Source organism: Salminus brasiliensis, chromosome 3, assembly GCF_030463535.1.
Source record: "Salminus brasiliensis chromosome 3, fSalBra1.hap2, whole genome shotgun sequence".
Lineage (NCBI taxonomy): Eukaryota > Metazoa > Chordata > Actinopteri > Characiformes > Bryconidae > Salminus > Salminus brasiliensis.
Genome location: NC_132880.1, coordinates 33,758 through 48,124, shown reverse-complemented (window position 1 = coordinate 48,124; position 14,367 = coordinate 33,758). Strand labels below are relative to the sequence as shown.

General features: G+C 45.8%; 1 protein-coding gene across 1 annotated transcript in view; it reads right to left on the bottom strand.

Moving 5' to 3' along the window:
- Nucleotides 1-6,082: 6,082 nt before the first annotated feature.
- grin2ba (glutamate receptor, ionotropic, N-methyl D-aspartate 2B, genome duplicate a) overlaps nucleotides 6,083-14,367 on the bottom strand; it is a 15,244-nt gene continuing 6,959 nt past the window's right edge. The window contains 2 exon segments of the mRNA XM_072675030.1: nucleotides 6,083-13,273; nucleotides 13,276-14,319. Coding sequence (XP_072531131.1) covers nucleotides 12,263-13,273; nucleotides 13,276-14,319 — 2,055 coding nt within the window. The 3' untranslated portion in view covers nucleotides 6,083-12,262.

Sequence of the window (14,367 nt, the reverse complement as noted above, 5' to 3'; positions counted from 1 at the left end):
AAAACACCACTTAACTTGACTTGAAATTTCTCTTACATATTAAAACATGAACAGACCCAGTGAGGGACGGGGGTTGTTGGGGTTGGTGTTTTTTGGTGTGAGAGCTGTGGTTCTACAGTGGAGGTTCTAGATAACCTCCTCCAGTCAGAGCTGTTCTACAGTGGAGGTTCTAGATAAGCTCCCCCCAGTCAGAAATGGAGTTCTACAGTGGAGGTTCTAGATAACCTCCCCCAGTCAGAGCCGTTACAGTGGAGGTTCTAGATAAGCTCCCCCAGTCAGAGCTGTGGTTCTACAGTGGAGGTGAAGGGAAGCAGACGTCTGAAGCTCTAATAAAAGCTCCTCACAGAAAGTTCTTCACCTAATGGTGATGAAGACGCTGCCTGATGCCTGAGACACGGTTCTACCAGAGTTCTGAGAAGAGTTCGGCTCTAGAACCTGCTTTTAGAACCAGATCATTAAAATGGTGGAGGGATACATGCTGCAGGGTGTAGTGCAGCTACAGAAAGTAGTCCCTAAAGAGAACTGCATTAGTTCAGATTCTCTATTCACTATTTTACCTTCATCATCATCATCATCATCATTCTATATAAAACTTGTGTAGCTGCACTGGTGGGTTTGGATAGGAGATAAATTATGGGCTGTATCTGTGTTGTAGTCATGGCGACCTACGCCTGCTTCCATTGACCTTATTTTCCATTAAACAATGAGGGGCGGCCATCTTTGTTCACTTCTCATTAGAACTGCTGGTTCTACAGCGTACTCTACTGTTGATGTAGAGTACAGCCACAGCGACGAACAGACAGTGAGTAGAGTGCCAGGATCAGTTAGAGAGAGTCACAGTAAGGAGAGGAGGGGAATTTCACAGAAGGATTGGAGTGCTGTGGGACGCCTCTTAAAGAAGAGAACCTGCGTCTGCGGTTCACGCGCCAAATTGAACCCAACACCAGAACATTCTCCCCTAGAGAAATGACTGGGTTATGAAGCTGTGGTGAGGCAGACGAGCCAGGTGCTAATGCCTTACCTAGTTCACCAGAGCCTCATCACCTAGTTTCTCCTCCACAGACTGGTAAGAGCAGACGTACAGGCGTTTGAAGCAGTGTTTCTCAACTGCAGGTGTTACAGCAGGGAGTCCACTACAATGTGCAGAGCAGTGTTGCTCCAGGAACAGGGTTGAGAAGCTTTGCTCTGAATAAGTTAAATAGCCTGTTTGGATGTCGGGTCAGCACAGTTAGCAGTAGCCTCCTTTAGACTGCACTCACTCTGAATGACCGGAAGTTCCAACACAGAGACTCGTGAAAGTGGGCATGGCGGAATAAGGTCTGGACTGATGCTGATGGTCAGGTGTGAGCTCTAACGGCGCTGATCCACAGGGCCTCAGCACTACAGCGTTGCAGTGGTCGTTCTCACGTTGTCCTGCAGGTGTCAGTGTTGCCCCAGAGAGCGTCAGCACTCCACATGGCTTCCTCTCCACACTAAATGGCACACTCACATGTCGCCTAGCAACCACACCACCTTGCCTCCACACTCCGGATGTCAGGGAGGGGTTTGCATCAGCATCCCAACACAGAGAGAGAGAGAGAGAGAGAGAGAGAGAGAGAGAGAGAGAGAGATGGGCTCCAGCAGTAGGAAGTCGGGGGAAATGTTAGTTCTTGTTGCCACAGTAACGGCTGTCTCCTCTCCTCCCTTTAACCCTATATTGTTTCCACACCGCTTCCTGTCATACTTACCCACCTCTGAGCAGACTGATTCACTGTATAGCCGTAACTGTAGGAGAAGCTGTTGCTGATCACGCATTTACAGTCATGTGAAAACGTTGGACACCTCATAAAATCCTTCATCTTTTTAATATATTTAAAAATACCTGGACGATTGATCTTCATTTAAACAAATCAAACTGAAGAAATGTCTTTTAGAGAGCAGATGAACCCTGGACATAAACCAGACTCAGCGTTTCAGCAGAAGAACCCAGATCAGCTGTGAAGCATGGAGGAGGAGGTGCCCTGGTTTGGGGCTGATTTTCTGCAGTAGTCTGAAGAGATCTCTATCACAGAAACCAGTAGGAGGCCTTTACTTGTAACGACTGGAAGTATGGTGTTAGGTGGGTGCTCTCGTGGAGAGATGAATACTTAGCTCCATTAAGAGACACGCAGGGAACACGTCATGCAGGGGTTTCAGAGTTTTAATGAGCAATGAGAGCACCTCCACTTCACTCGTCACAGCTTCCCAGACAACACCAGCTGGAGAACCCAGGCTACAACCCAGCACAGTTCACCATACGCACTCACTCTCCTGCGCTTTCCTCCAAACTCTCTATCATTCGCTCTGGCTTTCACTGTGCACATGCGCACTGTACCCCACCTTAAAGTGACTGTTACATATTGTATCAGAGGAGCTTGAGGAAGATGAGAAAGCATCCGTCTAAGAACTACAGCTGAAACGTCCGACAGCTGAGAGATTTCTGCATGGAGGAGTGAGAAACACGCTCTCCCAGTTAACCATTATAATCAACTTTCAGCCAAAGGAGGAAATACCAGATAGTAGAGCACGGGGTGTCCAAACTTTTACCTCACAGGAAAACTGCATTTAATGACATGTCTTAGATTTTGAGAGTATAGTTATTTTGCCTTTATCTCTTAATATTGATTTAATGAAGATCAAACGTCCAGATGTTGAAATATATTAAAAAGACAAAGGTTTTCATGGGGTGTCCTAACTTTTTCATGTGACTGTATACAGAGCTATAGGTGTAGATGCAGGTATTGTTGTACCTGTAGTTGATACCCAGTTGAGAGAGGAGCAACTATAGATGTAGCTGTAGGCGTAGCTATAGGAAGAGGTGTAGTTGTATAAGTGTGATACTAATACACACAATAGACACTCCTCAGCACGGCTCAGTTACACTCTCACTTTCTAATATACTTTTTTAACATTTTTAGAAAAGTACATCAAATACTTTAGACTTCATACACTACATCAGTTATACTGATGACAATCTGCACACCACTGCACCACTGACTGTAAACACAACTTGTACAATGTGTAGTTTGTATGCTAACTGCTAACTGTACTGTTATTCAGAGCAAAACACAGCAACTGTTAGAACCCCAGTCTCAAACAAAGCTTAGCATCAGAGTGGCTGGGGGACCAGCAGGGGGCATCAGAGGGACAGTAAAGAGAGAAATACTCAGAGCTGCTGGCTGGATCATACTTGTATAATATAACGTAGTATACAGTGTATGATGCAGTGTAGTGTATAGTATGTATAGTGTGTAGTGTAGTGTATAGTTTAGTGTATTGTGTTTTGTGTAGTGTATAGTGTAGTGTATATTGTAGTGTGTAGTGTATAGTGCAGTGTATAGTGTGTAGTGTTTAATGTAGTGTATAGTGTGTAGTGTTTAATGTAGTGTATAGTGTGTAGTATAGTGTGTAGTGTATAGTTTAGTGTAGTGTGTAGTGTATATTGTAGTGTGTAGTGTATATTGTAGTGTGTAGTGTATAGTATAGTGTAGTGTGTATTGTAGTGTGTAGTGTAGTGTATAGTGTAGTGTATAGTGCAGTGTAGTGTATGGTGTTTAGTGTATAGTATAATGTAGTGTATAGTGTGTAGTGTATAGTGCTGTGTAGTGTGTAGTGTATAATGTAGTGTATAGTGTGTAGTATGTAGTATAGTATGTAGTGTATAGTTTAGTGTGTAGTGTGTAGTACAGTGTGTAGTGTATATTGTAGTGTGTAGTGTATAGTATAGTGTAGTGTATAGTGTGTAGTGTATAGTGTAGTGTATATTGTAGTGTGTAGTGTATAGTGTAGTGTATAGTGTAGTGTAGTGTATGGTGTGTAGTGTATAGTAAAGTGTATAGTGTATAGTGCAGTGTATAGTGTGTAGTGTATAATGTAGTGTATAGTTTAGTGTATAGTGTGTAGTGTATATTGTAGTGTATAGTGTGTAGTGTATAGTGTAGTGTGTATTGTAGTGTAATGTATAGTGTAGTGTATAGTGTAGTGTATATTGTAGTGTGTAGTGTAGTGTATAGTGTAGTGTATAGTGTGTAGTGTAGTGTATATTGTAGTGTGTAGTATAGTGTAGTGTATAGTGTGTAGTGTATAGTGTAATGTATAGTGTAGTGTATATTGTAGTGTGTAGTGTATAGTGTGTAGTGTATAGTGTGTGTAATGCAGTTAATTGTAAACAGTAAGGCAGCAGTTGGAGTGTGTGTGTGTGAGAGAGAGAGAGAGAGAGAGAGAGAGAGAGAGAGAGAGAGACCTTGTGAAAACTGAAACTCTTCTGGACTCATCTGTTCCACATCAGCTATCTCTCTCTCTGTCTCTCTCTCTCTGTCTCTCTCTCTCTCTCTCTCTCTCTCTGTCTCTCTCTCTCTGTCTCTCTCTCTCTCTCTCTCTGTCTCTCTCTCTCTGTCTCTTTGTCTCTCTCTCTCTGTCTCTCTCTGTCTCTCTCTCTCTCTCTGTCTCTCTCTCTCTCTGTCTCTCTCTGTCTCTCTCTCTCTCTCTCTCTCTCTCTCTCTCTCTCTCTTCCTTCCTGCCTATCAAAGTTTAATACAGCTCTGCGTGACTGAAAAATGAATGAGCAGAGAGGAGACGCAGCCAGAGGATGATAGATTAGACACAACACTGGAGGAGAGAGAGAGAGAGAGAGAGAGAGAGAAGTGGGGGGTAGATTGTAGAGAGAGAGAGAGGTAGTTATGCTAGATAGTGTAGTATAGTGGTATAATATGGTAGATTGTGTAGTATGGTAGTATAGTATGGTAGATAGTGTAGTATAGTGGTATAATATGGTAGATTGTGTAGTATGGTAGTATAGTATGGTAGATAGTGTAGTATGGTGGTATAATATGGTAGATGTGTAGTATAGTGTAGTGTATAGTGTGTAGTGTATAGTGTAATGTATAGTGTAGTGTATATTGTAGTGTGTAGTGTATAGTGTAGTGTGTAGCGTATATTGTAGTGTATAGTGTAATGTATAGTGTAGTGTATATTGTAGTGTGTAGTGTATAGTGTGTAGTGTATAGTGTGTGTAATGCAGTTAATTGTAAACAGTAAGGCAGCAGTTGGAGTGTGTGTGTGAGAGAGAGAGAGAGAGAGAGAGAGAGAGAGAGAGAGAGACCTTGTGAAAACTGAAACTCTTCTGGACTCATCTGTTCCACATCAGCTATCTCTCTCTCTCTATCTAGTTATGCTAGATAGTGTAGTATAGTGGTATAATATGGTAGATTGTGTAGTATGGTAGATAGTGTAGTATGGTAGTATAGTATGGTTGATAGTGTATTATGGTAGTGTAGTATGGTAGTATAGTATGGTAGATAGTGTAGTATGGTAATGTAGTATGGTAGATAGTGTACTATGGTAGAATAGTATGGTAGTATAGTAATGTAGATAGTGTAGTATGGTAGTGTAGTATGCTAGATAGTGTAGTATAGTGGTATAATATGGTAGATAGTGTAGTATGGTAGTGTAGTATGCTAGATGGTGTAGTATAGTGGTATAACATGGTAGATAGTGTAGTATGGTAGTGTAGTATGCTAGATAGTGTAGCATGGTAGATAGTGTAGTATGGTGGTATAATATGGTAGATAGTGTAGTATGGTAGTATAGTATGGTTGATAGTGTATTATGGTAGTGTAGTATGGTAGTATAGTATGGTAGATAGTGTAGTATGGTAATGTAGTATGGTAGATAGTGTACTATGGTAGAATAGTATGGTAGTATAGTAATGTAGATAGTGTAGTATGGTAGTGTAGTATGCTAGATAGTGTAGTATGGTAGTATAGTATGGTAGATAGTGTAGTATGGTGGTATAATATGGTAGATAGTGTAGTATGGTAGTATAGTATGGTTGATAGTGTATTATGGTAGTGTAGTATGGTAGTATAGTATGGTATAGTGTAGTATGCTAGATAGTGTAGTATGGTGGTATAATATGGTAGATAGTGTAGTATGGTAATGTAGTATGCTAGATAGTGTAGTATGGTAGTATAGTATGGTAGATAGTGTAGTATGGTAATGTAGTATGGTAGATAGTGTAGTATGGTAGTATAGTATGGTAAAGAAGAGACAGGTCACGGCAGTGTAGTAAGACAAAGCTTTTTTATTAATGTTCAACACTGTATCAGTTTATTGATCATATTCAAAGACAGCGAAGAGCTTAGCGTCCTACGGGATATCTGAGAGATCCTTATCAGTGCTGCCATGATCAACACGCCGTGTTCAGCATCTCCTAATAAAAGCCCAACTTCTCATTGATATTAACGTCATTATTTTCATACAAAATCGAGGGCGAGAGGAATCGTCTCCATTGATTATTATTTACAGTCTGTACAGCTGATCATCTCCACCAGCTCCTCACTGCAATGGAGAAGATTTGGTAACATCTGAAAGTGAAGGCCATGAAGAACCAACCACGGCCACAGGTTACAGAGAATTAAGAGCCATTACCGTGATGCCCAAACACACACACACACACACACCTCAAATGCTTGTTCCGTTTCCCTCGCAACAGCGTAGTAACATCATCACAGTGACAACAGTACTGAAAACGTCACTGTCACCATGAAGTTCATCTCTGAACACCTCCCCCCTCAAAGCACCCTGCAGTAGAAACACACATACACACACACACACACACACTCCAACACACCTGATGTGTGACATAATGGCAAATAAACAAAGTACAAAAGAAACACGGACTGCTGTAACAACCGTCGTCTAAAGTGACAGAAATAAAGCTAATATTTACATTTTCCTTAAAGAAGATTAAAAAGAGCGGAATTCTATCGTTAGTAATAAAGACTGGATCAGGAAATCTTACCTCTCCTCAGAGTTTAACTGTATCAACTACTGTATACCTAAAGTCATAATTATGATATACGTGAGCCAAAAGAATTTAAAAATGTGCTAAAATACTAAGAAGAATTCTAGAAAAACCATACCTACTATTCTGCCTAAGAGTACTTTTATTCTATAGATGTACGAGTAAAGGATGTCATTAAGCTTATAGATATGCAGTGAGAGCGAATGCACCCACAGGTGCTATGTTGCGCATTAATCTGAGAGTGTAGCAGTTTATGCTATGGTAAAGCATCCCAACCCCATCTAAAACCAGCTCCCAACTCCAAACCCCACTCCCATCTTAAATCTCTAAACTCTAAAAACACCTAAACTCCTCCTCCAATCCCAAACCTGTTCCCCACTACAGTTCTCTACTCTGTCCCAGTTTGAGGCAGCCGTGCTGTGGCTCAGTTTACCATGAGCAGGTAGACATTTTAGCAGGACTCCACAGCCCAGATCTGGACCCCAAACACTTGTGCTGGACCCCTCAGGCAACCCAGGATCAGTACTGCAGGTTCCTGTCCACACGAAAGGACAACAGCAGAACCGGTCATACGTCAGTAGAACTCCCTCTGATCTTCTCGTCTTCCTGCCACTTTCACAGCTGCAGATCGGCAGAACCTTCAATAACTGATCACCCTGATCTCTAGAACATCTCAACTCCTCTCAGAAACCATAACATAAACATCACTCTCAGCTCTGCGCACACACACACACACACACACACACTCACACACTCACACACACACACACACACACACACATTGCTCAGCGCTTATTGCAAACCAGAGTTCATATGTAAAACGTTCAAACACATGCTAATTCAACACACGCGTGTAAAAAGTTTCATCAGAGCTCTACTGAAACACGGCGGCTTCTAAAGATCAGCCAAAAGAAGGTCTGGAGAAATCCTTTGGAAAAGCGCGGATAACTAACTCCTCATTAGCATATCCAGAGTGGACAGTGATCGCTAAATGATTCAGAGGCAAAAACACAGTGAAATTAGCCACATCACTGCACCACACACACACACACACACACTCACACACTTGCGTGTGTGTGTGTGTGTGTGTGTATGGCAGCCCATTCCCATCAGGGAGCAGAGAAAAAACACACCAAAAAAAATCTACTTGTTTTCCTGAAATTTGGGGAAATTGTGGAATTCTGGTGGCCGAGGCCAGCGAGTGCGTGATCACTCCTCTCGGTGAAGGTGAGCCCTGGGCGGATTTCTACTTTCTGGACCAAACTTTTCTCTCGTTACTACTCTAACTGTGAGATCCGCAGTCCCACCAGAGCGGGAGGTAGACAACAGGTGTGTTTTCTCCTGATCCCGGGGGAAACAGGCTTCCATGCAGGTGCACGTCTGTGTGAGTCAAACATTCCTCATGTTCTAGGCCTTTCTTCATACAGTACATCAGCATGAGAACGAGACTCAGGTTCAAGTAAAGCGTCATGGTGTGAATGAGTCTGAATCCACAGCAGCAGCAGCAGCTCCGCCTTCCTGCCCGCAGCCAGACACCTGCTGCTTCCACACAGAGCGAAGAGTGTTCACAGAGTGAAGTGTTAGCAGAGCGAAGAGTGTTCACAGAGTGAAGTGTTAGCAGAGCGAAGAGTGTTCACAGAGTGAAGTGTTAGCAGAGTGAAGAGTGTAGAGTGTTAGCAGAGTGAAGAGTGTTAGCAGAGTGAAGAGTGTAGAGTGTTAGCAGAGTGTAGAGTGTTAGCAGAGTGAAGAGTGTTCACAAAGTGAAGAGTGTACACAGAGTGAAGAGTGTACACAGAGTGAAGTGTTAGCAGAGTGAAGAGTGTAGAGTGTTAGCAGAGTGAAGAGTGTTAGCAGAGTGAAGAGTGTTAGCAGAGTGAAGAGTGTAGAGTGTTAGCAGAGTGTAGAGTGTTAGCAGAGTGAAGAGTGTTCACAGAGTGAAGAGTGTACACAGAGTGAAGTGTTAGCAGAGTGAAGAGTGTTCACAGAGTGAAGTGTTAGCAGAGTGAAGTGTTAGCAGAGTGAAGAGTGTTCACAGAGTGAAGAGTGTATAGTGTTAGCAGAGTGAAGAGTGTTCACAGAGTGAAGTGTTAGCAGAGTGAAGAGTATTAGCAGAGTGAAGAGTATTAGCAGAGTGAAGAGTGTAGAGTGTTAGCAGAGTGAAGAGTGTTCACAGAGTGAAGAGTGTTAGCAGAGTGAAGAGTGTTCACAGAGTGAAGTGTTAGCAGAGTGAAGAGTGTTAGCAGAGTGAAGAGTGTACACAGAGTGAAGTGTTAGCAGAGTGAAGAGTGTTCACAGAGTGAAGTCTTAGCAGAGTGAAGAGTGTTCACAGAGTGAAGAGTGTATAGTATTAGCAGAGTGAAGAGTGTTCACAGAGTGAAGTGTTAGCAGAGTGAAGAGTATTAGCAGAGTGAAGAGTGTTCACAGAGTGAAGAGTGTATAGTGTTAGCAGAGTGAAGAGTGTTCACAGAGTGAAGTGTTAGCAGAGTGAAGAGTATTAGCAGAGTGAAGAGTATTAGCAGAGTGAAGAGTGTTCACAGAGTGAAGAGTGTTCACAGAGTGAAGAGTGTTAGCAGAGTGAAGAGTGTTCACAGAGGGAAGAGTATTAGCAGAGTGAAGAGTGTTCACAGAGTGAAGAGTATTAGCAGAGTGAAGAGTATTAGCAGAGTGAAGAGTGTTCACAGAGTGAAGAGTATTAGCAGAGTGAAGAGTGTTAGCAGAGTGAAGAGTGTTCACAGAGTGAAGAGTATTAGCAGAGTGAAGAGTGTTCACAGAGTGAAGAGTATTAGCAGAGTGAAGAGTGTTAGCAGAGTGAAGAGTGTTCACAGTGAAGAGTGTTCACAGAGTGAAGAGTATTAGCAGAGTGAAGAGTGTTAGCAGAGTGAAGTGTTCACAGAGGGAAGAGTGTTAGCAGAGTGAAGAGTATTAGCAGAGTGAAGAGTGTTAGCAGAGTAAAGAGTGTTAGCAGAGTGAAGAGTATTAGCAGAGTGAAGAGTATTAGCAGAGTGAAGAGTGTTAGCAGAGTGAAGAGTATTAGCAGAGTGAAGAGTGTTCACAGAGTGAAGAGTGTTCACAGAGTAAAGAGTGTTAGCAGAGTGAAGAGTATTAGCAGAGTGAAGAGTGTTCACAGAGTGAAGAGTATTAGCAGAGTGAAGAGTGTTAGCAGAGTGAAGAGTGTTCACAGAGGGAAGAGTATTAGCAGAGTGAAGAGTGTTCACAGAGTGAAGAGTATTAGCAGAGTGAAGAATGTTCACAGAGTGAAGAGTATTAGCAGAGTGAAGAGTATTAGCAGAGTGAAGAGTGTTCACAGAGTGAAGAGTGTTCACAGAGTGAAGAGTATTAGCAGAGTGAAGAGTGTTAGCAGAGTGAAGAGTATTAGCAGAGTGAAGAGTGTTAGCAGAGTGAAGAGTATTAGCAGAGTGAAGAGTGTTAGCAGAGTGAAGAGTGTTAGCAGAGTGTGTGTGTAAGCTGCGACTCTTAAGGAACTGGCGTCAGAAAGCAGGCGCTCACACCCAGCAGAGTGTGTGTGGGTTGGTGCGAGAGTGGGCGAGTGTGTGGAAGGGTTGGAGATGATCAGGTGTGGCTTATCGGGAAGCAGGAAGAGCTGCTGCAGAAAGGAAGGGAAACTTTACTGACGAGCCCTAAAGCTAAACACACGTCCTGACAGAGGGTCTCAGCGAAGCGCGACTCCCCCTCAATCAGCCGCTTCTTAACCAGAGTCAGAAACACGGAGTGAAGCAAAGAGGCTACGGCTCGTCTTCTGCTCAGAGAGAGGACGCCCCCGTCTGCACTGCGGCTGCATGCTTCTCCTCCCAGCTTTTTTTTGTTAGTTTTTCTCCTTATTTTGGTTATTTGACAAATTTTGAAAAAAGGTATAATAAACATCCATCCTGTATATCAGACTGTAAGAAGTGTGTGTGTGTGTGTGTGTGTGGCTGTAGAAAGTAGAGTGTGGTATTTACATTAGAAGATACTGACAGACCCTCTGTCCTTTTTTTCCGTCCTGACCGCTCGCTCTGATCATCACACCCTGACCTGCCAACTGGCTTCACAAAAAAAAGTGACACAGATGTTCAGTAAGAGGAACGGGGTCAGGTGGGCGTCGCAGGGTCGAAAATCAGGGCGTTTGGGCAGAAATGGACCACACCAGTGTGTGTGTGTGTGTATGTGAGTGTGTGTGAGTGTGTGTGTGTGTGTGTATGTGTATGTAAGTGTGTGTGTATGTGAGTGTGTGTGTATGTAGGTGTGTGGGTGTCTATGTGAGTGTGAGTGTGTGTGAGTGTGTGTGTATGTAAGTGTGTGAGTGTGAGTGTGTGTGTATGTGTATGTAAGTGTGTGAGTGTGTGCGTGTGTGTGTGGGTGTGTGCGTGAGTGTGTGTGTATGTGTATGTAAGTGTTAGTGTGTGCGTGAGTGTGTGTGTATGTGTATGTAAGTGTGTGAGTGTGTGCGTGAGTGTGTGTGTATGTGTATGTAAGTGTGTGAGTGTGTGTGTGAGTGTATGTGTATGTAAGTGTGAGTGTGTGCATGTGTGTGTGTATGTGTGGGTGTGTATGTGAGTGTGTGTGTATGTGTATGTAAGTGTGTGAGTGTGTGCGTGAGTGTGTGTGTATGTGTATGTAAGTGTGAGTGTGTGCGTGTGTGTGTGTGAGTGTGTGTGTATGTGTATGTAAGTGTGTGAGTGTGTGCGTGTGATGTTGATGGAACGATCCACTCTGAAGCTCGTCTGCTCCCGTTGTTCTTATCAGCACAGTCCGAGCCTCTATCTCGGATCACTCTGGAGCCGTCGGAAAGGCGAGGCTGTGATCCAGGATCGAGCCCACTGCCACGCCCCCCGGCAACACAGAGGCCGCAATGTTAAAAATGTACCCTTATCACCATAACCAGCATCAGCAAGATCAGTCCTAGTACCGGCTCTGCCTCACAATGAGACTGGTAGTGTAATTGATTAGTACCCTGTTGGCGTCAGTAAGAATTCTCTCTTTCATGATTGTTTCTTCGTTGCACGAGTCAAAGAGTCAAGGAGGCAGAGGAAGGAGAAGAAGAGAGGGTAAAGGATGCCAGTGGGAGACAGAAAGTGAGAGCGAGAGCAAGAGCGAAGGACAGGGAGAAACTGCTAAACCTTTTAGGGAGGGCTGACAGAACTCCTGCTCTCCTCTCCAGCTCTCTCTCTGACACTTGCCCAGATGGCCACTTGTCTAATCCCTCCATCTCTCCACTTCCTCCCTTTAGCGCTCTGCAGGCTGTGGAGAGAATCGTGAGCTGCACAGGAAGTGGTGTGAGGCTTCTCAAAGAGTGAGATTGGACCAGAGCAAAGATACAGAGCTAAAGGCCCTCATCTAAAACCGGCAGTTTGGAAGTGACCCTAAATCCCTCCTCAACACCAAATGTCCAGCAGCTCCACTCCCTCTCCGTCCTCCTCCCTCTTTTCTCCTGTCTTTGTCTCACACGTCCGACTCAATGCTAGAGAGTTTCTCATACACATGGCCGTTGGTGCCGTTGAAGGGTCTGGGTGGGCCAAGGCCCAGCTTGCTGCCCGAATGCTGGCTGGGGAAGCGAGAGGAGGGCAGGAAGGAGGAGAGCTGCTGCTGCTGCTGCTGCTGCTTCTTCATATAGTAGCTCTTGGCTCCGTGCAGCAGGCACTGGTCGTCCCCAAACGTGGGGATGAAAGGGTTGTGGTTGGAGCGGTCCGGGTAGAGAGATTTGGAGAGAGAGAAGCCAGGTCCCTCAGCCAAGCCCCTGTCTCTGAGGTCTCTTTCTCCCACTGAGCGCCGGTGAGGTCCAAGGTCGCCTCCTTGGAAAAGGCCAAAGGGGGATGCTGAACCTTTGCCCCGGTCACCGGGACCGTAGAAGTCCCGATCTGTCGCCACCTGGTGCTCAAACATGTGTGCAAAGGGACTAGTGCCCTCCAGGTACCGCTCTTTCTCCTTCAGGCTCACACTGCGAGGGGGCGGGGGTAAGGCTCCACCAAAGACATCCCCACCTAGCCCTAGCCCCGACCCCTCCTCCCGCTGCAGGTCCATGAACGTGTCGTACGAGTGCTGTCTCCGCAGAGGCTTCCCGCTGAAAGCTCGCCGCCGCTGTGATGGAGTCTGCCCCCGTCCGCCCACCAGCTGGTCTAACAGGTGACTGCTGTCCTCGCTGATGTCATACAGGTTGCCAGATTTCTTGCATGCCTCACACCTCATACATGTGGCCGAACTGGGCCGACTGGCCCCGCCACCCAGCCCACCTCCAGACGCACCACAGGTAGTGACCCCACCCCCTCCACCACTATAGCCACTGCCCCCAGCATGCGACAGAATGCGCTTGCTTCCTGCGCTGCTGGCGCGGCAGTTCCGGCATTCCCAGTCCCCGCCTACACCTTTACTGTCCACCTTTAGGGGTTTGCTCTTTAGGAAGTCTTCCGCTTGCACTAAACTGGAGCAGTTGGCGACGCCCCCAACCCCAGATACACTCCACTTGGACCATCCGTCAGGTCCACATGCTCCCACTGTGGCACGCCCTCCTTGGGTCGGAACTGGTCCAGGTAAAAGTCTCGCAGACTCTCCTCTTTGTCTTGGTACAGGAAAGAGGAAGACCCTCCTCCTCGCATGGGCGGGGATGCCGAGCGTTTGGAATGATAATGGTGGTGACTGCGATGTGGTCGGCGTCTGTAACCCATCTCAACGTGATCCATTTCCCGCACAAGCTCACGGCGGGACTTAGCGGATGCAGGCCTCTTCTTCAGGCTATCCCGGTACTGCTTGCGCTTCTTGCTGTTGCCCTCGAGGTTGCCATAGGTGACGGTATGGGTGGAAATGTCAGACACATCATCAGCACCACTGCAGTAGCGGTCATGACATGTTGGGATGTAACCTGAGCTAGAGGCCCCGCCCTTAAATGAAAACTTCCCATACAAATCGGCTAAGCCCTGCTTGAATCCGGGGCCGGATGGGGGCGTCTGGGCTTGCAGCAAGTCAAACTTGCTCATGTTCCTGTGAGTGAGGGCCGAGCAGGGTTGAGTGGTGAAGATTGGTGCCACCCCACCACTCAAACTGTCACAGTCGAACATCCCACCTTCCAAAGAGCTGCTGGAACCCAGGCTGGGAGGACGGGGGACAGGTGGACCGGACAGCCCCAGCACCGACCCTGTGTGGTGGTGCAGGTAGTGCTCCTGGTACAGGTTACTGTCTTTAAGGTGCAGGTTGCCAAAGGTGCGCTCAACCTCATTGATGTAGTCGCTGAACATGTTGTCGTCGGGCAGATAGGGGGCCTTGCAGTCTGAGTGTCCGGCCAGGCTGCGGCGGTGCTCGCTGATGTCGTAGACGGACGACTCGCGGCGGATGAAGTCCAGGGCACTGTGGGGTGAGCCGTTGACCCCGGACAGGGAAGCCATGTTCTTGGCAGTGCGGAGAAGCCGTAGGATGTTGGAGTGGGTGTTGTTCATGGTGGCCGAGGGGGAATTCAGTGCTGAACTCTTGTCCTCAATCTCAACACCATGGATGCAGCTGTACACCTCCTGAAACACAGTGAGAGTAGAGGTCAATTGGAGGCCCTGGCTTTGCTA